This window comes from Rhodamnia argentea, chromosome 6 (assembly GCF_020921035.1).
Source record: "Rhodamnia argentea isolate NSW1041297 chromosome 6, ASM2092103v1, whole genome shotgun sequence".
In the NCBI taxonomy this organism is placed as follows: Eukaryota; Viridiplantae; Streptophyta; class Magnoliopsida; order Myrtales; family Myrtaceae; genus Rhodamnia; species Rhodamnia argentea.
The window spans coordinates 24,363,424-24,385,230 of record NC_063155.1 but is presented as its reverse complement, the minus strand read 5'-3'; the positions used below and the strand labels follow the sequence as shown (position 1 = coordinate 24,385,230).

At 41.7% G+C, this 21,807-nt stretch overlaps 4 protein-coding genes and 1 non-coding gene across 8 annotated transcripts; 4 read left to right on the top strand and 1 right to left on the bottom strand.

Annotated features, from left to right (window-relative positions):
- The first annotated feature begins 196 nt into the window (after positions 1-196).
- Positions 197-5,660, top strand: LOC115749357. Of its 3 annotated transcripts, XM_030686125.2 has the most exons (5): positions 198-651; positions 1,133-1,236; positions 1,630-1,743; positions 4,631-4,714; positions 5,392-5,660. In XM_030686125.2, exons 1-5 carry the CDS (start codon positions 363-365, stop codon positions 5,446-5,448), a joined length of 648 nt encoding a protein of 215 aa, XP_030541985.1. In that variant the 5' UTR covers positions 198-362; the 3' UTR covers positions 5,449-5,660. The 3 variants fall into 3 exon arrangements, with proteins under 3 accessions (XP_048137413.1, XP_048137412.1, XP_030541985.1); XM_048281456.1 differs by lacking the exon at positions 1,630-1,743 and having other exon boundaries at positions 197-651; XM_048281455.1 differs by lacking the exon at positions 5,392-5,660 and having other exon boundaries at positions 197-651; positions 4,615-4,714.
- Positions 4,736-21,649, top strand: LOC115749355 (ranBP2-type zinc finger protein At1g67325-like). Of its 2 annotated transcripts, XM_048281454.1 has the most exons (12): positions 4,736-4,766; positions 8,674-8,682; positions 16,967-17,010; positions 17,184-17,229; positions 17,732-17,847; positions 19,395-19,668; positions 20,031-20,098; positions 20,218-20,263; positions 20,356-20,465; positions 20,644-20,668; positions 20,740-20,891; positions 21,159-21,649. In XM_048281454.1, exons 3-12 carry the CDS (start codon positions 17,002-17,004, stop codon positions 21,159-21,161), a joined length of 849 nt encoding a protein of 282 aa, XP_048137411.1. In that variant the 5' UTR covers positions 4,736-4,766; positions 8,674-8,682; positions 16,967-17,001; the 3' UTR covers positions 21,162-21,649. The 2 variants fall into 2 exon arrangements, with proteins under 2 accessions (XP_048137411.1, XP_030541982.1); XM_030686122.2 differs by lacking the exon at positions 4,736-4,766 and having other exon boundaries at positions 16,961-17,010.
- LOC115749354 lies at positions 7,699-9,702 on the top strand. The gene is made up of 3 exons (XM_030686119.2): positions 7,699-8,326; positions 8,450-8,536; positions 8,634-9,702. The coding sequence occupies exons 1-3, from the start codon at positions 8,279-8,281 to the stop codon at positions 9,558-9,560; spliced, it is 1,062 nt and encodes a 353-aa protein (XP_030541979.1). The 5' UTR covers positions 7,699-8,278; the 3' UTR covers positions 9,561-9,702.
- Positions 11,151-11,369, bottom strand: LOC115749450. The gene has a single exon (XR_004016336.1). It is a non-coding gene; the product is annotated as a small nucleolar RNA U3 (small nucleolar RNA).
- Positions 14,473-16,165, top strand: LOC115749356 (non-specific lipid transfer protein GPI-anchored 1). The gene is made up of 2 exons (XM_030686124.2): positions 14,473-14,938; positions 15,771-16,165. The coding sequence occupies exons 1-2, from the start codon at positions 14,509-14,511 to the stop codon at positions 15,989-15,991; spliced, it is 651 nt and encodes a 216-aa protein (XP_030541984.1). The 5' UTR covers positions 14,473-14,508; the 3' UTR covers positions 15,992-16,165.
- Positions 21,650-21,807: the final 158 nt, after the last annotated feature.

Here is a 21,807-nt window from a genome sequence, read left to right as displayed (position 1 = left end):
TTAATATGCCTTTTTTTTTTGGTCGAATAATTAATACGCTTGTTACAAGGACCTATTCTTGGAACAAAGCTAATTTTAACCGGTGTTAATAATTTTTTTGGTTAATTAATAAGAACTAAAAAGACGGTAAAAAAAGGGTACAACCGTACAAGTGAGGCGGTTAGCGAAAGGGGTATAATCGTCCGCGTAAATGTCGCAGCGGGAGCCTGAGCTCAGGGGGGTCGAGGCGTCTTCCCTGACCGAAGCTGAAGCCGAGAAAAATCTCCTCCTTCCCAAGCGTCTCGGACAAGAGTTCTACACGCACGACACCCGAAACCCAGAAACCGGAACAATCGAAGCCGCAGACAGAATCGCACGAAGTAATGGCGTGCCGGACCGTGTTGCGCTGCGTGTTCCTGACCGAGCCATGGAAGCCTTCGCTCGCGGCTCCCGCCCCCTTCTCTCTCTCCCTCGCCGGCGCTTCGTCGTCTCCTCCGCGCCGCAAGCTGGGTTGCGGTTACAGGCCTCCCAGGGATCCCGGTTTCCACTCCGCCAGGCGAAGCCAGGTGCTGAATTGCTCCACCAGTAACGGTTCGCCGTCCTCGTCTGGGAACTGGGAGGACGATCAAGAGCAGGGTCCGCCTCAGGAAGCGGTTCTCAAGGCCATTTCAGGTACGTCTTTCGCCCGTTGAGGTCGGGGGATGGTGAGATGTCAGATTGTGTAGGAGGTTACGGTTTAGCTTCTGGCTCCGATTTGCGTGGCGAAGCTCGGTATTGATGTAATTTCGAAGGAATTTATCTCATCGGCTTCTAGAAATTTCTGTCGTTGTAGAAGTATTGGAAATTAGGAGGGGCACTGGCATCGATGATCAGTGTTTTCTGCCCAGCATTAAAGATTTTGCATTCTCATTGTCTGGTTTTCAGATTAGAAAGACATAGTTATGTGTGATATGCTATATGCTAAATGGAGAACATGAATTGGATGAGGGGCGGCGTACCTGTTTAATATACTATCATGAAAATTCAGAGGTTTACACTTTTCTACTACTTAAAGTCATTGTTGAGTCGGTGTTCTTATGATAATATAGTGGTAATTTTACATTTATTCTGTGTGATCGTAGCATTTTCTAATAGCTGCAGCATTTACTTTCAGAGGTTTCAAAGGCGGAAGGGAGAGTAGGGCAAACAACAAATGTGGTTATTGGCGGTACAGTGAGTGATGATTCGACCAGCGAATGGCTTGCTTTGGATAAGAAGGTAAATTACCTTCATTTCCACCAATGTAACTGTTGAATGCAGATAGCTATGGTCATTTTGGCATCTTTAGTGGTCCAGAGCAGTCCATTCTGCAGAGTCGGAATTAATCTATTCTGGTGAATTATAAATAATCGCATGTGAATATTGAACTATTAATTTTTTGGCAGATTGACCAGTTTTGAAATATTTTTCTGATCACACATAGGACATTAGAGGCAAATGAGTGAGGATGGTATTCTTTGTATCCATACCTTCTCTAGAGCAAAGATTTATTCTTACAACTGGGCACTGCATGTATGGTGCAATCTGCATATACCTAACCATAAGAAGAAACACCATTCTATGAGAGCATTTACTCAAATATGAAGCTAATGGCAGCATCCTGCTTAACAGGTCAACACTTACCCGACAGTTAGAGGGTTTACCGCCATTGGAACTGGTGGTGATGATTTTGTGCACGCTATGATTGTTGCCGTTGAATCTGTCATCCAACAGCCAATTCCCAAGGTATTCCTTATTTTCCAAGAATTGGAATTTACAATGAGATTAAGGATATTGATGAGATAAAGTCGACACAAGCATCAGCATTGGCAGTTCACCTATGAAGAAGTCTTAGTTTTCTTCAAAGTTATAGTTTCATGTTGTTTGAACTGGGGAAGTTTTTAATATGTCGTATGGGATTAGATGCCTCATGTAATTTTTTGGGAGCATGCTCTTTCTGATCACTCGGATCAAGTTTTAGTTAATTACAAGGGGATATGGGTCCTATAACTTATACCAATTGTGCAATCAAGTCATTTAGCTTTTAATTTAATCAGCCATGTCCTTTGAATTGTATGATTTGTGCAATCGAGTCTTTTCACTATAAAATACTTAATCACGCTTATGTGGCAATTTTAAACTTTTAAAGAAAGAAAAAATGGGTCATGAATTTTAAATATCAAAATAAAATTTAGAGAATTTGAGGGAAAAAATCTGAGAGAGAGAGATTTGAGGAGGTGGCCGGGGAAGCCACCGCCAGCAACAGTCCACACCACCACCCCTGCTCAACCCAGCAACCCCTTTTAGAGGTTACACAACCCAAGCGAGGGTATCACATGGCCAAATCTCACAAGTCCCTCTCTTGAAAAACAAATTATCTTCAAGTTTTTCAGATTATTGGCTGCAATGAGATTATGAGAGTCACCTGGACTCGTACCTTTATAGGCCATTGAGCAAATAGGAATGTTGCGAAAAATGAATATGCCAGAGAGATTTTACTAATTTGAGACTCAAATATAGATTTTGGATAATATCCGTGCCCCCCCTCCCTCCTTTCTCTTCCCTTTGTCTGCCACAGCTTGTCTGAGGTGAGATGTGGCCACGCGAAACCCTCAATTTGAGTTGTGTGACCTGGTGAGGGCTTGCCAGGGCTGAGCTGCGTTGTCGCCAGTGTTGGCTGCCACATCTTTCTCTGTCACATTTTTTTTCTCATTTTTTTCCTGGATTTTATTTTGATTATTAACTTCTTCATTCATTTTCTTTTTTTTTATATATCTGTACTTGCCATGTTAGCCGCCACGTCAGCATGCTTAAGTATGTCAATAATGACAAGGCTCGTTTGCACAGTTCATACAAATGAAAGGACTCAATTGCACAATTGGCACAAGTTATAGGAGAAAAAAAAAGGAATTATGTCTGATGATCAAGACTGATGTGGCAAAATCTTGGTAGGTGTATTGGAACAGTCTTATAAAACAAAAATAGTCATGCCTACTGGCACAAGTATTAACTGTCTTGCAATGAAGACATTCATCTTATGTAATTCCTCCCTCAGTTGAATTTCTGCGAAGTAGATTAATAACTCGGTACTTGTTTGGATGATAATATGGGTTCAACCTTTATTTAGTTCTAGGGAAAATCTAGCTTGAGGAAGAGAGTGACAGGATTGTGTTGCTTGGTAGTCGCATTCACGATAAATTTTATTGGTCAAGTGTTCTTACCCGTATTCAGCAATCAGTCTACATATAAGGTGGATTTATGTCATAGTAAACTTACTTGACATATAAATGATAATTGGAATGGATATGTGAATGCACTGGTTAGATGAAATTATGACGCGGTGCAAACGAGGACTTGGCATAGCTTCTTTCAGGATAATCTGGTGTAGTGCAGATATGCACAAGCTATTCTGTTGCTGCGATTGTAAGTTATAAAGAGGATTCTGTCCTGCAAAATGCTGTAGGGCCTGCTTCCATTATACCAATGAAGAATGGTCCTTAAGAGCAATATACAATTATAAACGTATCATTCTATTATAGATAAGTATTCAGTGAACATATCTTAAAGAAGCACATGTCTGCTGATACTTGGAATCATCTGGCATCATCAGTGGCTCAAGGAGCCATGATTCCTGCATACAATATCTGTCTGCTGCAACAGCTCTTAAGAGCTCTATTGTTAGGTGAACAATTTACCATGAAATTAAGTCTCGATGAAAGTGTTTATGATATCAACAATTCACAAAATATCATACGGTGGTTAGTTTGCATGGAAGATCAGCCATGTTTAGACAGGAGATGGATGCACGCATTGTTATAATTATCATTATTGTTGTTTCCTTTTGGGCTGGGGTTGGAGGGGGATACTGATACTGTCCTATAATAAGCAAAATTATCTTTCTCCTACCATAATAAGATAACTGGTTTTAAGCACTTGTTCTTCCATGATTAAGTATGTTAAAAGCAAAGTACATTCTTTTTATAAGCGTAAGTATAATGTACGCACAAGTATTGCAATATGCAGATATTTTAGAGTAAACATTAAAATGTAGAAAATATAATTCTGATTGATGTGGTCATAATTGTATAAGGAAAGAGTAATAAATGAGCCTAGTTAAAATTGTAATGTTGAATTTGTGAGTAAGACATTTGGAGAAAGAGAGGAGAGAAAGAGATGGAGAGGGATGCTAAAACTTGAGGTGGAATGCGTTTTTGCCATCTCCTTGATTTATTAAGTATGCTCGAAGATGAAACTAGAACTACGCGTGAAAGTCATTGGCCCATCTTTGGAGGCCAAAGTCTTTTGGCTTATAACAAACCTCGTTGTCAATACGGCTGATGTTTGAGGGGCCCATGAGGTCCAATGGTATTTTGTTTACTTTAGTTCATATAAAGTCACGATGGGAAATCAAGCATGCAATTGCTGCTTGTTATCGACCTTGGAATTTTCTGATTATAATATTGCCTTTTTTGGTCCATGCCTTGGGTCTGTTGGGACGGCATTATTGATGTAGCTTTGAACTTCATTTGGTCATTCATTGATGATCTATTTATAAGCATTATGTAGTTTATCTTCCCAAGAAATGATAATTCAACACGATAAACTAAACTTCTATAGTTGTGCTCTGCAACAGGGCCGTGTGAGGCAAAAGTCTTCATCAAGGGGCAAATATGTGTCTGTAAATATAGGACCCATTCATGTTGTTTCAAGTGAGCAGGTCTCTCTCTCTCTCTCTCTCTCTCTCTCTCTCTCTCTCTCTCTCTCTCTCTGTTTGAGGAAAACTATTTTCAATTGAAATTAAATTAGGCATGGATGTTCGAGTAGGAGCCCAGATAAGGTGCACGGCCGCAATTACGCAACCCAGGTAGCATTATAGCGCTATCACACTGTGGCCATTATTATGTTTTAGTGTCAAGATCAGAGACTCCATATTGCAATTATACAAGGTGCACAGCCACAAGTATGCAACCCAGGCAGCATTATACTGCTATCATACTGTGGCCCATATTGCAAGTAGAACCCATATTGCAATTAGTGTCAAGAATAGAGAACCCATATTGCTATTATATTGATTAGATAAGAGGTCCATTATTTAAATGGGTGAGTCGTGCATATGTAACAAGCATTCTGTTCGGGTTGAATAGCACAGTGTCTTCGAGAGATGTGATCAGCATTAGTAGTTGTAACCTCAGCAAATTTGAGGGCTTTTTACAAACTTAGATGAAGCTTAATGGCTATCTTTAGAGCTTGACAGTCTGGTCACAACTTTGCCTAAGCATATGATTTCCTTACCTTAGACTAGAAGAGGCCTTCTCGTTACTTGGTAGTATAATGTTTAGCGATTGAACGCAAGTGACACAATGATTGAACATGAAGTTTTGAATGGCTTCACAGGTTCAAGCAGTATATAATGCAATGAGAAGAGATGAGCGGATGAAGTACTTTTTGTAATCTCCAGGTGTATAGTGCTGTTACGCTTTCAGACTGAGTGTAGATTTTTAATCCTTGATTTTCGTACCCAGTCTAATTAATTGGTCCATTTTTGCCCCCATCATCTTGTAATGGTATTTCAGATTGATTCAGACTACACCAATTGCATGCAACTTCAGTTTATTTGGAAGGACTATTTCGTCCCTTACATGACTGCATACTATTGGATAGACCGTCGTCAGAGTCATTTGTTTTGTCGGCTTCTTTGTTGCTGTTATCGCACCCCTATCAGTTTTGGAGTTGCTGATGATGTGAATTTGAGTTTACTAATTACGGCTTGAATGGTCCGGTATCATTGACACTAGAAGCATCTAAGGAAAGAATGTGGTTTGTGAGATGATTTCGAAAACTTACACAACCAACCATTCTGGTGACATCATCAACTAGATAAATTATTGCCTGCATGAAAATGGGGCAGGTTTTAGTTTCTGTGCGCTGTGATGTTGGAATGCGAAGTAGCACTTTGGCAGGAAGTAGGGTTGAGCAGGTCATAATCGACTTCATATTTAGCTATCCGAATTCGTTTTGCTTGGTACCTCCTGGGCTCCAATTTATAATGCTGACATTGTTAGCATGCGGCCATGTCATGGGCTGGCATGGGGAAATCGAGTTCTTGAGGAAATCCGAGGTTGATGAGAATTTCTAACCCTGGTTAGCCCCATCCTCCTTAATAAAAGGGAAGGTTCGGTCGCTTTGTATGCCGTCGCAGTTTATAGCATGAGTCACCCTTGGTTAACCTTCTATGGACCCGAAGGCACGAGGTTACTGCTTACTTCACAGTAAAACCAAGGTCATGGGAGGGGAAAATGAGCCAGTAAATTTAACAGGGCTCGTTGGGTAAAAACGTAGACCAGAAAAAAGAGAGTACATGAATATGCTGCTTCTGTTTTCTTGACCGAAATCGAGAAAGTTTAATCCCATTTTCATGAGAATTCACGTAATGAAGTTATCTTTTTTTTCTCTCTTTTTTTGTGGTCAAACGTATCTGGGGGGTTTTAGTAGTTGGAAAATGCTGCAAAGATGCCTTGGCAATAAAGGTCCAAGTATTAAGAAACCATATCCGTCGTTGTTGATCATCGGCACCTTTGACCGAATTTTGCAAGACCAGTCCTTATGCGTACCATCAGTGACGCAGACCAACCACTTTCCACTGGGGGTTGATAGGGACGGCCAACATCCAGAATTTGCCTCCACCGGCACACTCCTCTCCGGCTTACGTCTAAGCATGCTCTCGAATTTCGATCAGTGCCAACCAGACGAGTCAAAGGATTCACGCGACGAGATCGAATTTTGTAAACCCAATACGCAGAAGCTGCTCCCAGCCCTCTCCCTGTTCACTGGTGTCAACTGTCAAGGAAGTCAAAGACGAGATTCCTAGTTATATCAGGTGGGCTGTTGGGTGCGGGATGAGTTGGTGTACACGTTGGGACGGGAGGAAGGTAATGATCCCAAGAACAGAACTTGCGCGAACCAAGTCCCTGAGGCTAAATTTAGAGTGGTTTTACTTATCAAGCCCCTGATGTCTTTGGTTGCTCGGTCGCTCTGTTTTGTCGATGGTTTTGTCAGAGATTTTGCTCCAGCTTCTTGACCTCAGATTTTAACATCCCAGGAGTAATCTGATTCTTCTAGTTGTGGTTCTGTCGGTCAACCGTCTGGTCGTGTGGAAGCTTGAGCAAGAAAAGGCTCGTCTTTCCAGCAAACCACCTTTCCTCAAAGTTTGACTTCTTGCTGTCCGAACAAGTCGAGTTCTACTGTTTAACCAATCGTTTCTCACCGTCAGATCCCATCTGCCGTTGGAACAGAGTCAAATAGCTGTTGGCTGGGCTCCAACCAATGAAGATTACAGCTTCTACAAGCGCCTGTCGGTTGCGCGCATTAGAATACGATTTTCCAAGAGAGGTAATCAAGGCATGATTTCTTACAATAAGCTCTGAAATTAATATAATATAAGGTGCGATGGGTCACGACGGATCGTCCCCAAGACCGGTCCTTCTCGAGTCCAGAAAGATCCCAATTTTCCTTTCGACCCCCTAGCTTTCTTTGTAGAATGGGGGCCTCGCTAATGGGGCCTCCAAACATTTCTCGACGTCCTCGATTGTTCAACCAGTCGCCGTCACTCTTTGGGAGGACCCCATGCATTCTTTAATCGAACGCCAATTGGATATTAAATCGCCCTAACTTTGTACATTTCATACCTGGCAGAGTTTTAGACCGACAGAACTCCATGGAATGAGCACTTCATGACTACCCAGAAGTGAGCAGAAGTAAAACATCGGAAGTAGAAAGTAAAAACGCTCCCGAAGCAATGAACCAGAAGGATTAAACTGTCGTTATCTCGGTCGTTTGCGAACTTCAAGTTCCTGAGCTTCGGGGGCCAAAAGAGCAAAAAAAAAAAAAAAAAAAACATGGAGAGAAGGGGATTGAGTAATGGAATTGGCGTACAATCATATGATTTAAGGTAGTGTTCAATCTTCCTTGATGTGGGACATAACTTTCGTCACCGTGGGCGCTTATCTCCTTGTCACTTGTCTCGTTCATGATTTTATAATGCCATCGCCGTTGCCATAATCACTGTCCATTACCACCTTCAACTTTCACATTCATACCATCTTTGGCTCATCTAGACTTGGGCATATTTCGTCTTGCACGCCTCTCTCTCTCTCTCTCTCTCTCTCTCTCTCTTCTCCTCTTCTTCTTCTTCTTCTTCTTCACTAAATTCTTATTAACGCAGAGAACATAAATCCCAAAATCTCTCCTTTTCTTTCCTTTCCCTTAACAAGCTAGGAGAATCATGGGAAGAAATGGTGAAGAAAACGTGGTCCTTAATGGAGATTTGAAGGTAACCCATCTCTCTCGCACTCTCAAAACTCCTGTCTTTCATCTTTTTGGTAGATTTCTTGATCGTTTCGTGAACAGGCTCGAAAACGGGTTCAATCAAAGACTTTCTTGTGCTCTTAATCAGGTCAGTGTAGATGGCGAGCTTGAGGCATCGCCAACAAGGCCGTCAAGTCAGAGCAGCAATAGCAGACCGACCAGCATGGTTTTTAAGGTAAGCTTTTCTTAATCCTTCCTTCACCGTCTGGACTTAAACCAACCTCTGTCTCCTAAATTGTTTTCTATTTCCATGGTGATCTTCCAAAAAACAGAAAGTAAACAGTGTGATTCCAGCTCACCTGGTCGCCGAAGCCATCTCCACCCTGCGAGGGCTCGACCTTAGATGGTCAGGCCCCATTACTCCAAGCGAAATGCAATACGTCGAACAGTACATCTTCACCAAATATCCCCAGTACTCAAACGGCCTCGTCGAGCCTCACGCCCTCGACATGGACAGTCTCTCCGTCGCCGACGACTCCGAGGCCGCCGCGGGCTCCTACGACAAGCGCAAGTCGCCGAGAAGGGATTCCTCCTCCGCTTCGCCCTCCTTCAGTCGCAGCCTCTCCGATCTCGACCGGACTCAGCTCGAACCGTCCAGACTCCTCGACATCCTCACGAAGAAGTCGTCGCCGCAAGCGAACTTCATCTCCATCCCGGAGATCCAAGCTCGGAACAGAGCGCTCAAGCACTGCGGACTGACGGAGGACGCCTACCTCGTCCTCTTCGCGCCGAGCTACAGGGACGCGATGGTGATGATCGGGGAGAGCTATCCCTTCGCCCGGGGGAGCTACTACCTTACGATCGTCGGCGAGGAGGACGACCGGATCAGGGACTTCGCGGCGGCGAAGGAGGCGAAGACGGTGTCGGCGCCGGCGACGTGGCTGGACCTCCGGATCAGGGGGTCGCAGCTGAGCCAGTACTTCAGGAAGAAGTGCAAGCACGTGCCGAAGGGGCTGTTCGCCTACCCGGCGGCGGTGGACGGGACGAGGTACTCGATGCACTGGATATCGGAGGCCCACCGGAACTCGTGGCACGTGCTGCTGGACGCGTCGGCGATGGCGTTCGGGGACGACCACCACCTCGCGCTCGCGCTCCACCGGCCGGACTTCGTGGTGTGCACGCTCGAGAGCGTGCACGTGCAGCCGTCGAGGATCACGTGCCTGCTGGTGAGGAAGAGGTCGTTCGAGACTTCGCCGTGAATTTGACTGCTGGTGAAAGTAAATGAGGGATCAGCATGGTCTCTCCCTTTTTTTTTTCCACAAAAATTATATAAATACTCGAAGAACTTAATTTTTATATTTCCTATTTGATGTATTAATGAAGTAAAAATCTGGAGTTTCGTAAATTCGCCGCTTCTCTCAGTGAAACGATTTGTTGGACACCGCTCAACACAATTATCACAAAAAAATATATATATAAATTTCGAAATCAGTACTATAATTAAGTAAGCGTTTCTTCTGCATGTCGATTTCCAATTTCCAATCAACAACAGGTAGATTCATAAGACATACATGAACACATACTTCGTAAGCAATGTATTTATCAAATTCAAAATGGATTCAATTGCAAAAATGCTCGGATGTAAATTATTTTATAGGGGTATTGAATAACTATGTATAAACATTTTTACCTTAACCAATGTACCTTCAACTTATATGCTTTGTTGATCTTAATCACAAACCTAGTTACCATATGGAGCATATCGTAAAGATGTATGAATAATTTTCATTCTTTTGTTTGATATTCGAGAGTAACTCATAAATGTAGAATATTCTATTCTTTTTTCTACTCTTAGTTTAAGCAAAGTCCATCTCGTTACTATAGAATAAATAAGAACAAATAAGCCATACGTAACGTAATAAGAATATCAATAGCCGTCACTCTATTTTTTTTTTTTCCAAATAGCTCGAAAAAGAATATATGATGATTAGAGATATTCCAACTCCTTAGTAAAAGAACCATTACAAATAATAAAGAAATTTAATAGATTTAGATCGGAATCAATAGAGAATAACCCGAATTCAATATCCGAGTATTCGGTTTGATAATCTGCTATCAATTCTTCCTCTGCTTCTAGTAAATCAAAAGGTGATCTCTCGCATTTTGCTCGAAAAAGAAATGAGAAAAATAACAAACAAACAACTCCACAAATTCCATCCAAAAAGCCATATTTGTATTGGACCTCAATCCATTTTAAAAAACTAAAGCAAAAGAGAGAGAGACACACACATATATATGGTGTATATCTTTAAAAAAACCCATACTCCCACGTTTCTTTATTTGAGATTTCCAAAACATATCCATTTATATTGAATTGAGGGTACGATCTCCCATAGAGATTACCGAAAATAGACAATAAATTCAAAAAACACTAAACGTGTTTTTAATAGAAAAAGAAAAAATCGGTATTTAATTCAAATAAATGCAGAATTTCAAAATGGTTGAATGGGAATATGGCGGAATTGGTAGATTTTATGGACTCAATTAGATTGAGCCTCGGAATGGAAACTTAAAATAAGAGGCAAGTTTCAAATTCATGGAAATCTGGAATTAAATATGGATAATCCCGAGCCAATTTTCATTTATCGACAAAACAACAATGGTTCATAAAGCGACAATGAAAAATGATAGGCATGCTGCAAAAATCGTTCTAACAAATAGCGCTGACCTTAAACTCGAGAAAGAGAATTATAAACGAAAACCCCACAAATAACCCTATTTAGACTGAACCTGTATGGAAGAACAAATCAAAAACAAGAAAAACAAAAAAGACAAAACGAAAAGGTTGGGGTCTGTCAGACAGCTGCGTGACCATCTCAGGCAATTTGTGTTTGCCTGGGAACGATCCTCTACAACATCACGCAGATTCATAGAACCCGCGAGAGCCGTTAATCACGCTCTGATCACGCCGCCACGATTCATCCACCAGACTACGGTTCCTGTCTCCTTGGGTCTCAAGGACACAGAGGTACGAGCCTATAGAACAGATCCTGTTCAAGTAAGGTCGTGCCCTGACGCCGCTTCCCTGCTCCTTAATAACTGGACAGCTTGTCAGTTCCCTTTCGATGTGGGATTTATTTTCTTTCGCCGGATCAGTGCACGGCTCAATAGTCGAACCAGCCCATGGGCCTCAGTTTGTCTTCACCCCCACCACCTGACACGGGCCTGGTACGAGATTTTCTCGCTGGCATTTTTGCTCCAACAAATGGACGGACAAAGGCGAAGATTTAACCGAATCTCGTATGTCTTAGATGCAACAGTCGGCCTCGACGTTCCATGTCTAGAGATCTCTTCTCCGAATGCACCTTCTCATCATTCAGAAGTCGCCATTCATGTAATAAGGAGTGTATCAACACATTTGGGTCGTGGATGGCCGTCCCCATGTTTGAAAGTACTGCTAGATTGTTTCGACCGTCAATGTGTCAATAAGTTGAATGTTTGGAAAAATCATGTACTCATAAATTAAGTTAAAACTGTGCTTCTCCGCGACAGCAAATACCAAAAAAAAAACACACACACGACGGGTATGTTGGGTTTCATGAGTAGGGACCCGGAAGGATTATCATTCTTTTCGAATGGATCAGATCAGCTCGGACTAACTTAAAATAACAACGTCCAGAGACAATTAAACACGAGATCCAAAACGAAGTATTTTCCAGGTTTCGCTAATTCAATTTAAGGTCCAAAAGATTTACTTGCCAAAGACTGGATCCAGAAGTTTTGCATAAGCATCAGGCGTCATGAATCTCAAACCAATTGCTCTGGCATTCCGCAATCACGACGGACGTGTCGAGCAGCTTCCACCTGATCCGAGCAAAATCCACGATACAAATTTCGCCCTTTTGCTGCGCGAGATTTCCGTACTTAGCATCTGCGCAAGGAGTTACCGTTGGTCTCGTTCGAAGATCAGGAGACGGGCATCCATCGAGACAAAGAAAGCAACGACGACGAACGAGGCGTGGGTCGTCCCGCCATTGGCTCGGACGCACCGTCGCGGTTAAGTTTTTTGTTTTTTCCTCCCCCCCGGCTGCACCTGTAACTTTGGTAGGCAATAAATTGGTGTACGAGTCGGGATTTCCAAAGCAAAGCTTTTATTGCGTCGCGACACATGGTCAAGTCATTATGGGCAGTGGTCCAACTGTCCAAGCTCGCTTGCGAGTTAAAGGCCAGAGGCTTATTTGATAAATATTATGTTTTCGAGAATAATTTCTGAATAAAAATTAATTATTTATGTTTTAAATTCGTTTTCTGATTATTAATTTGTTTTCGAGAACAAAAGAACATAAATCAAAAAAATAAAAACGTTACTAAACAGATCCGAGAACAGTGAATGAACGATGATCGTTGTATTAATTCAAAAGACAGTACGGTTATTTTTGGTTTATATGACAAAGTAATCCCGGTAGAAAACTAGGAACGTCCAGTTCAAAAGATACAAAGTTCGAAGATCGAAACGCAGAAATCGACCAAAAAAAAAACGCAGGAATCGACGAAATCGAATGGGAAATTGTCCAGATGGGCAGACAATAGCTCAACCCTCATTTAAAAGCTCCACTGCTCTCGGCAGTCTGCACAGAGCACGACCGACCACATCGAACGACCAAAACCCATTGGCACTAAATGGCGGCCCAACTGCCCCACTTAAAGGCTACATTTAAGACCCTCCCCAACTCACAATCAGTACTGGCCCAAAAAAAAAAAAGTCACAATTAGACTCCGCCCTAACGTGCTACTGTTCTATCATTTTGGCTATGTTGTAACGTCCGATTTGAATTATCGACTCTCTCTGGCAAGGCAAACAAAAAAAAAAAAAAAACCAAAAGAAAAAAACAAAGATCAGCAATCATCTAATCCAGATCTATTAGGGTGTATTTGTTTAAGTGAAAGTACTTTTCGAAATTTCACTTATTTGGTTCTAAAAAAAAAAATTAACAAGTCAACCGAAAGCACTTTATGACCAACAAAAATATCCTTGCATAAAATCGGGGAGTGAATTCCCCAATTTGAATATGTGAAAAAAAAAAATTTGGAATTTACCCCTCTCAAACTTTTTTATTATTTTAACATTATATTATATTATATTTTCTTTTCTTTATTTTTGTTCTTTTTCTTTTTCTCCTTGGCCGATCATTGGGGCTTGGTAATGGCCGGTGACCGGCCACAGGTGCGGACCGGCAAGGCTGAGCCTAGCCGATGGTCGAAGTAAAGAAGAAAAAGTAAAGAAAAAACAATCAAAAAATTCGAAAAAAAAAATCCCTTAGATAATAAAGTCATGAGTTTGAAATCATTTTTCAAATGAGAACCATATATCAAAAAGCGTTTTTGGTTACATATCACCAAACAGACGAAAACAGACCGTTTTCCCGAAAAATGTCATCCGGAAAATCGTTTTCATTTTTGATGTAGTTTTTCGTGAAACAAAAGGTACCTTGATACGTAGTCCGCCTATTCAAATCACGCTGAGTTTTGATTATGCAATCTTGGGAATAAGCCGTGATGAACCGGCAAAAATGGAGATCGAATTCGGACGTCCCTACGTCCGAACGCGTCAATCGGGGGAGAAGTCATCCCTTCCGCATAATTTACTATCCCACCGGAGCATGTCCAGCGAGTTTCGCACGTCATTTTCCGGTGCATATCGAACAGGAACAGTTTCACAGCATCGCAGCTGGCGGGGGTGGTGGTGGTGGTCCGATGAAAGAGTCGACTTGGGTTATTTATTTACGGCACATATGTCGCCCGCAATCTATGTGAAGTTACCTCAGATAGATGTCATACATGATATCGTATCCAAGAAAACAGTTGACTCCAATTACCCAACGGAGCCTCGAGAAAACACCGCATTTAGCAAAAGCTTGCTCAATTGGAACGCCACCGGAGATTACATGCAGATTGCGGACCAAGGAACCACCTTTCTCTGCATGTGAAAATGTCGCTACAAAATAGAGGGGGGACGGCAATATATATAAACTCGTTGCGCCTTCCCATCTCTCTACTCTCATCCGCAGCCGTCGGATCATCGCCGGGGCCCCACGCGCTTGATCGGGCGGCCTCGGTTCGATTCCCAGCTTCAACAGACCGTCATTAATGCCCCACTCATCGCATCCCAACCGCCCGGTCCTTACAAGCAATTCTTTCTTCACTCGCATGCGCACGCACTCTTTCTCGCTCTCGCGCACTCACCCTCGCCGTCTTCAATCCTCCAGTTTCTCTCCGCGCAGCGCCATGGGACCCGGTTCCTTCCTGCTGATCGCCCTCGCGATCGCGTGCTCGGCCTCGCTCATGCTCCCAGGGGCCGCGGCGGCGGCGGCCGTGCCTCAGCACTGCGCGGGGGACTTCGACAAGGTGACGTCGTGCCTGGACTTCGCGCAGGGGAAGGAGGCGGCGCCGACGAAGCAGTGCTGCGCGGCGGTGGGGGAGATAAGGGAGAGCGACCCGGCGTGCCTCTGCTTCTTCATCGAGCAGATCCACAACGGAAGCAACCCGATGATCAAGAGCATGAACATCCAGGAGTCCCGCCTCCTCCAGCTCCCTTCCGCCTGCAACCTCAAGAACTCCAGCGTCAGCGACTGCCCCAGTAACTCTCTCTCTCTCTCTCCCTCCCTCGTGCCTGGTTTTGTGTGGTTTTATTTGCCCGCCAAAGTTGATGATCATGCGGCGGACGTAACAAATACTGAAATTTCACTTTGATTAGATGAGCTCACTGCATGTTCCTAACTGACTACAGATTATACGGTATACCGTCAATCTCATGATTGCATGCACGTACTCTGCTGGCATCTTCTATTTTTTTTTCCCCTTGAAAAAAGAGAGAGTTATTGCTCGTAGCCAGTCACCTAACTGCTCACGAAGTTTATGAGACATGTGGAAAAGATGACGTAAGCCTATAGTTGCCTATTTTTTTAAAAATATAAACGGGGATAATTTTTAAAAAATATTTTAATATTTTCCGAATTTTTTATTACTTTCTTTTTTTTCTTTTCTTTTTTCTTCTTACAAAGGGCTGCTATGGCGTTGCAGCCCTCGCCCAATGACTGGCAAGCGTCCGACCACATTAAGAGAAAAAACTAAAAAAAAAAAGAAAGGAAAATGAATAAATAAATAAATAAATAATTTTACTAAATATCAAATGATTATTAATGAATTGCACGTCAGTATCGGCCGTGTTACGTAGGATGGTCGGCGTTCTTGTTAATGATTTTCGGTAAAATTAGCTAGATAAAATTAACGGATGGACGGTTATGGTACACGTCAGCTTGAGGAGGAACTTTTAAGCTCGGCAGCTGACTGGATTCATCCAAACCCATGCATGAATCTGAGTCTAACGAAAACTTCGGAACATGAAATTCCGACGATGATACGCTCAATATTATGCTCTAACTCAGGAAATTTCATCTCCACATCTGCAGAGCTTCTGGGCATACCTCCATCCTCTCCGGACTCCGCCATCTTCGCCAACGCTTCTTCGTCCAGCACTTCTTCGTCCACGGCCGCTCCAGCGACTGCAGGAACAGGAACCCCATCGTCGGCCAAAACAGCCAGCGACAGCTCGAGCGGGACTGTCCACCAATGCATGAGCGCCTTGGCGATTATTGTCGGGACCATCCTTCTCGCCTGGTTTCCCCGTTGATCCGAGCTTTGAGCTTGTCGGCAAGGCGGTGAAGGTCCATCGATGGCGGCCTAGTTTTTAAATGTAGTGAAGTTTGGGGTTCCTTGTCATTGCTCTTCTGCTGAGTTGGGACAATCTCTCCACGTTACTTTGTACTTGGTTTTAGCATGCTTTGCCTTTGTGAGTTTGGTGTTATCGAGCTTTGTTCTGCTTTTGTAGAGGAAATTCCTCTCCTGCTCTCATGCTAATATCGGCCTTTTTTTTTTTGGAGGGGGAGGAGAATGCTAATATCGGCTTTAGGGGGGTAAAAATAGCCACGAAGATGGTTTGTGAACCGAAATAATTTGTTCGATTCGGGTTGAATACGCAAAATTATTTCTGGTGGTTTACATTTAATTCCCCGAAAAAACGGGTACAATTCATCTAGCAATTTTTTTGGAGGAAATAACAAAAAATCGATCCATGTGTCATCACCATTTTTTTTAGTTTACAATAGTTTCTGAAAGACTGCGAGAATAATAATATCTTGTGAACCATAAATTGTTAAAAATATGGATCCCATAATAAAATCTTCCCTATAATAATTTTTGGTTAATTATTATTTATTTTCGTTAGTTTTACGGTAACCCGAATACTATTACATAATCAATTTTGATCGAAATAATTTTTAATCCCGATTTTTGGATGGATATAGTAATTTTCAGTCCAAATGCAAATAAAGATTCTCGTCTAAAGTTTAAAATAATTTTAACCCATCACAAGAAAATCAACAAAAACAAAACACTGATGGTTAAAAAAAAAAAGAATAGATTATTTTTGGGGTCGATAATAAAAATGGATTTCTTTTTCTTTGGTCGATAATAAAAAGAGAGAAATAAATTAACTTGAGCAAAAATTGCGTATCCTCACGACGCGGTTGTCTTTGCGCGCTTTCCTAACTCTCTGCTAGGGCAAACAACGAAGCATAGAGCGACAGCACCAGCGACTCTCTCTCTCTCTACATCTCTGATTCTCCGTATCCAGCAATCGCCATGTCTCAGGTAGTTTCCCTTAATCCTGTCAGTTTTAAGATCCTATCAATCCCCCGTCATCAGATCCATCCGACGATCGAATCCGTTAATTTGTGGCTCAATTTCCTTTCTCCGCATTCGATTCTTCGATTTCGAAATTTAGGTTTCCACTGATTCTGTGTAGAAAATTGGGTGTCGTGCAGGTGGATAACCGGAATTCTTCAGCCGTCAAGCGTGCGAGGACCGACGGTACCTGATTTCGCTCTCGTGAACCTTGTTTTTTTTTCTTTTGTCGCGTTGGTTTGTCACTGCTGTTGTTGCTGTTTTGCTATTCGGGGGAATTATTTCGATGTGATTGAATTCCTAATGGTGCGGTCTCGTTCTTCGTTTCGTCGTCTGTGTTGGTACTGTGCAGGGCTTGCGGACAGAGGGCGGAAATTAGTGGTTCGTGTTAAAATAGCGCCGGCGAATTAGTGGCGGGCGTTTCTTAGGATGATTGTTATACTTCAGATTTTGCTGATCGAAGCTCCGGCTTGTCTCCATCACATTCTCTAATAGTTTTAGTCTTATAGTCTAGTATTCAGTGCACAAAGGGGCTGTTGTCTCGTGTTGGCGTTGTCTTCTTGAAGTTTGTCCTTTTTTATCCATGTCGACCTAATTTTTGTTTGCTCAAGATTCTGTAATGGATTTCTTCTGGCTAACTGGAAGTTATTGGTGTACACACATGAAAACAAGCATTTTCTGGTTGTAGGTAGCCGCAGGGAAGATGATTGGACTTGCCCAAGTTGTGGAAATGTTAACTTTTCATTCAGAACAACGTGTAACATGCGAAATTGCACTCAACCGAGGCCAGCGGAGCATAATTCGGTGAGAATTTTTATATTCCTCCTGATAACCATACAGATGTGTTTGCTAAATTGATTTAAAAGCCTCTTGTTTTCAGTTGACACTCGTTTAGGGTATGCAACCGTTGTTTTTGGCATTTCTTCTGCTGCTACTGAATATCGCTCACTCTGTTTTGCCATATATATTAGCACCAATGGACATTAATAGATGTATGGTAGGTTGAAATAGCTTCTCGATATTGATTGTTTTAGTCACTTGTATGGTTATGTCTCGAGACAGTTTGACTAGTATTTGCAAATTACGTTATTGCACGAGTACTTTGCATGAGTTGCAACAATAATATCCTGTCAGTTTGCCTGATTGTAGCTCTCTTGAGATTGTTTTAGACAGTTAAGGACAAGAGATGTGTTCTTTTTCTGACTTTTGTTAGATCCTGCACGTCCTATGGTTTGATTTGGGTTCATATGAGTACCCCTCTATATTGACATGTCGGAGTTCATGTATGAATGTTTCGGGAAAGCATGGAAGTAATAGCAATAGACCTACAGAGTTCAGGTATGTGTATGGTTAAGTACGTGACATATAGCTGCTTAGATTCGAAGTTCTCTGAAAACCACAAAATATGGAAGCCTTTGAAAGAAGGAAGTTTTCTCACTAGAAGGTGAAATGTTCTGTCGACAACTTGCAGAAGTTCTGGTGACATGTTTGATGCTACCTTTTGCTTCATCATTTGTAGTTTATCTTAACTACACAGGAATACGAACAAAACACGTGCATTGGACATACAGTAGTGTTCTTGTCCATGGATGCATGAGCTTTGGTATTTAGGAAATTAGTTCGATAGATAAGTATCAAAATAGGTTTACCCATGCCTTGCTTGCACTAGTTTGTGAGAGGAATTGGATTATCTTGCTCAAGTTTGACATTACTTGGGAAGATTGCATAATGGCTAGGCGAGTGAAGTCCTTAATTCTTCATACTTTTTTCTATTTTGACTCGAAAGGTTATAATTTCTGGCTCTAATGTACTTATGGAAAAATCTAGGAAATGTATTAACAATCAGTCATATGAAAACTACTGATATGTTGGTAATTAAGATTCAATCAAAAGAAAACCCGGCATATGTCTACATAACTCAACCATAATTGTGTTTGTCTAGAATTTTGAGAGGATTGTTGTTTCAAGAAGTTGTCTCAAGCATGTCATACTTTATAGCAAAGGAATAATAGACAATTTAGTGAACTCTATTACTCTTGCTTAGTGCATGACAATATTCCAAAAGCTTTATCAAACTGCAGAAACCAAATTATATGCAAATTGTGAGGCTTAATGTTCTGACATGAAGTATCATCCTTGCTGCACTATCTTCCTTGAGCAATGTAGAAAAGTTGATCAACAACCGTTAGTAAAAAGCAAATTTTGTCAAGAAGTTGCTCTAGAAGCTTTTTTGCTCCTGCATGTCTTTCCCTGGTGACTAGGTTCATTATTTGTCACACTTCTACATCACTTGTTGCATCCTTGGTGTATGTTTCGCTTTTCTAAATGTAATGTCTGTTTGTTCCATGCAGAAATTTGCCATGAAGCCCATGCAAACACCTCAGGGTTTTTCCTCCGCATCACCATACATGGGTCCTGGGTCTCCTTCCTCTATGTTTATGGGCGTGCCACCTTATGGTTCTTCTATTTTCCATGGTCCCTCCATTTCTCCATATGAGGTCCCTTTTCCTGGGGGCTCTGCTTATCCTTACAATTATGGCAGCCGTCTTTCTCCTGGCAGCCCTTACAGATCGCTACACCTATCTGGACCAGCACCATATTCAACTGGACCCATAATGGGGAATGGTATGTTCTGTTTCAGTGCGGTCATCATAATGATCAAGGTTCCTACTTGAAAATGTGAATTTGAATAATGAGTATGCCTTTTGTGCTTTTGTGACTCTACAATTTTTTTTCTTACATTTAACATAACATTTCTCAATTGATAGTTCTGGCTCCTTTAATATCTTTTTCTTAATTATTAGTTGAATATATTGTGTTTGGAGAGTTTGGTTTATGTAAGAGTACATGTAAAGACACCTTGAAGCATACACAATTCTTGTCTATTCTGGTTTGTTGTATGCACCTTGTATGTCTGGTTGGATGCATGAAAATGTATACATTGTTATCCCCCCCCTCTTATATTCTGAAGCTTTTGCTTTCCTTAGGGATGTATGGTATGCCCCCTATGATGGATCGATACGGGTTACGGTTGCCCATGGCACCTAGTGGTATGGTATGTATGAAATTTTGCCTGATACTGCGTGACAAGTTATCTTGTAGTTTATTCACATCCTACCACAGGTGTTAAACCTGACCGTTTTATTCATGTCCTTTTTTTATATCTTCACGCAGGGGCCAAGGCCAGGGTTTTATCCAGATGATAAAACTCATAGAAAAGGTGATGGTTGGTTATTTGAAACCAGATCAAATACGAAAGGGTTTCTGGGATTCGCATCTAGCAAAAAATAATCATCGTTTAAATCATTGTAGATGCAATGCGAGATGATGATTGGACTTGCCCGAAATGTGGAAATGTCAACTTTTCCTTTAGACCAGTTTGCAATATGAGGAAGTGCAATACTCCAAAGCCTGGATCCCAGGTCTGTGCTACATTTTCTCTCATCAAGGTGTAAAATAGCTGAATTTAAATTTGTCGGTCGAGTTTTACTATTGCTCGTCTCATTATAATTCTCTCTTGATTCAATTTGGATAAAATTCAATGTAGTATACTCACGATTTGTTTACGTTGTGTTGATTTCTTTCCTACCCATATTGCAGGTTTCGAAGTCTGATAAAAGTTCAAGTAAGTCATTTTATTAGCAAATGCACGTGCTTTTTACCAATTTTTTGGTACTAATGCATAACATACTGCAGAACAAAAAATGCCAGACGGAAGCTGGAAGTGTGAGCAATGTGGAAACATAAATTATCCGTTCAGAACAAAATGTAATAGACAAAACTGTGGGGCTGAAAAGCCTGCTGAGCCTGAAAAGTCCCCTTCCCAGGACAAGGATGAAAATGAACAGGTTTGTTATGTACACCTGATATGTGTGCATTTGTTGTTTGAAGTCATTGTTATTTTTGTTGGCCACCTTTTTATGTACATACTTAAAGAGTGCAGACTATTATTCTTTTTGTTTCCTACTCCCAATTCCACATCTTATTGGTGAATTCTTTCGGAGGGCTAATTGCCAACCTTGGCCCGGTGCCTCTGCATGAGCTCTCTCACTTTTTTTATTGAATGGAGCAATTCGTTTATGCACTTATTGATAAGCAGTTATCTACTTTTCCAGTGAGTACTAGGACATACATGAGGGTTGAGAAGGTCCAGAGTTGTCGTCCAGCATTGCCCAGTATGGTTGTCTCAAAGTTAGTCTTGTTGTCCTCGTGTTGCAGTTGTTTTCAAGTTTCTCAACCTTCCCATGAAGTGTGCAGGTCTTTGTAATGGTATGTTTTGTCTTTGTGGATCCGTTTGATGAATAAGGTGCCAGCCAGTTAGTATTTGAGGTTGGTTCCAGTTGTCGTAGGTCATTATACTCTTGCAACTAAGTTCTCTCTTCCAGTTGGTGCAATAATGCCAATGGACACTCGGTCTTTGTCGCCGATTAAGATAGGGGTAGGGTGTTACTTCTTTTCCTTGGTTCAGTTATTATTTATGTGGTGAAGTATTTTCATTGTCGATAACCTGGCATTTGAGTTTCGAATTATGGTGAAGTCATTTGTCTCTAGCTATTATGAAATTTAAGTCGCCTTTTTGGCAGTGCAGTGTGCTGATTGTAGATAATTTCTGTTAGGAAGTGGTTTGTGCTGCATCCGTGCATTAATACTAGGCTGTCACGACCATTTCAAGGTTAAGTTGTGAAATATTAGACTTGATCGGGGACAACTGCTAGTGGTATTATTCCTGTTTTTAATGTGTGAAAAGTTCCTTGCTTTTGTGAG

Excerpts from the sequence above, each read along its gene's own strand:
- LOC115749355 (XM_048281454.1), top strand. Across the intron at positions 20,099-20,217 it reads CCATGGCACCTAGTGGTATG|GGGCCAAGGCCAGGGTTTTA; the intron begins GTATGTATGAAA and ends ATCTTCACGCAG. Across the intron at positions 20,466-20,643 it reads CTCCAAAGCCTGGATCCCAG|GTTTCGAAGTCTGATAAAAG; the intron begins GTCTGTGCTACA and ends CCCATATTGCAG.
- LOC115749354 (XM_030686119.2), top strand. The coding sequence starts at position 8,279 with ATGGGAAGAAATGGTGAAGAAAACGTGGTCCTTAATGGAGATTTGAAG. Across the intron at positions 8,327-8,449 it reads TCCTTAATGGAGATTTGAAG|GTCAGTGTAGATGGCGAGCT; the intron begins GTAACCCATCTC and ends GCTCTTAATCAG. Across the intron at positions 8,537-8,633 it reads CGACCAGCATGGTTTTTAAG|AAAGTAAACAGTGTGATTCC; the intron begins GTAAGCTTTTCT and ends TCCAAAAAACAG.
- LOC115749356 (XM_030686124.2), top strand. The coding sequence starts at position 14,509 with ATGCGCACGCACTCTTTCTCGCTCTCGCGCACTCACCCTCGCCGTCTT. Across the intron at positions 14,939-15,770 it reads CAGCGTCAGCGACTGCCCCA|AGCTTCTGGGCATACCTCCA; the intron begins GTAACTCTCTCT and ends CCACATCTGCAG.
- LOC115749357 (XM_030686125.2), top strand. The coding sequence starts at position 363 with ATGGCGTGCCGGACCGTGTTGCGCTGCGTGTTCCTGACCGAGCCATGG. Across the intron at positions 652-1,132 it reads GGTTCTCAAGGCCATTTCAG|AGGTTTCAAAGGCGGAAGGG; the intron begins GTACGTCTTTCG and ends ATTTACTTTCAG. Across the intron at positions 1,237-1,629 it reads GGCTTGCTTTGGATAAGAAG|GTCAACACTTACCCGACAGT; the intron begins GTAAATTACCTT and ends CCTGCTTAACAG.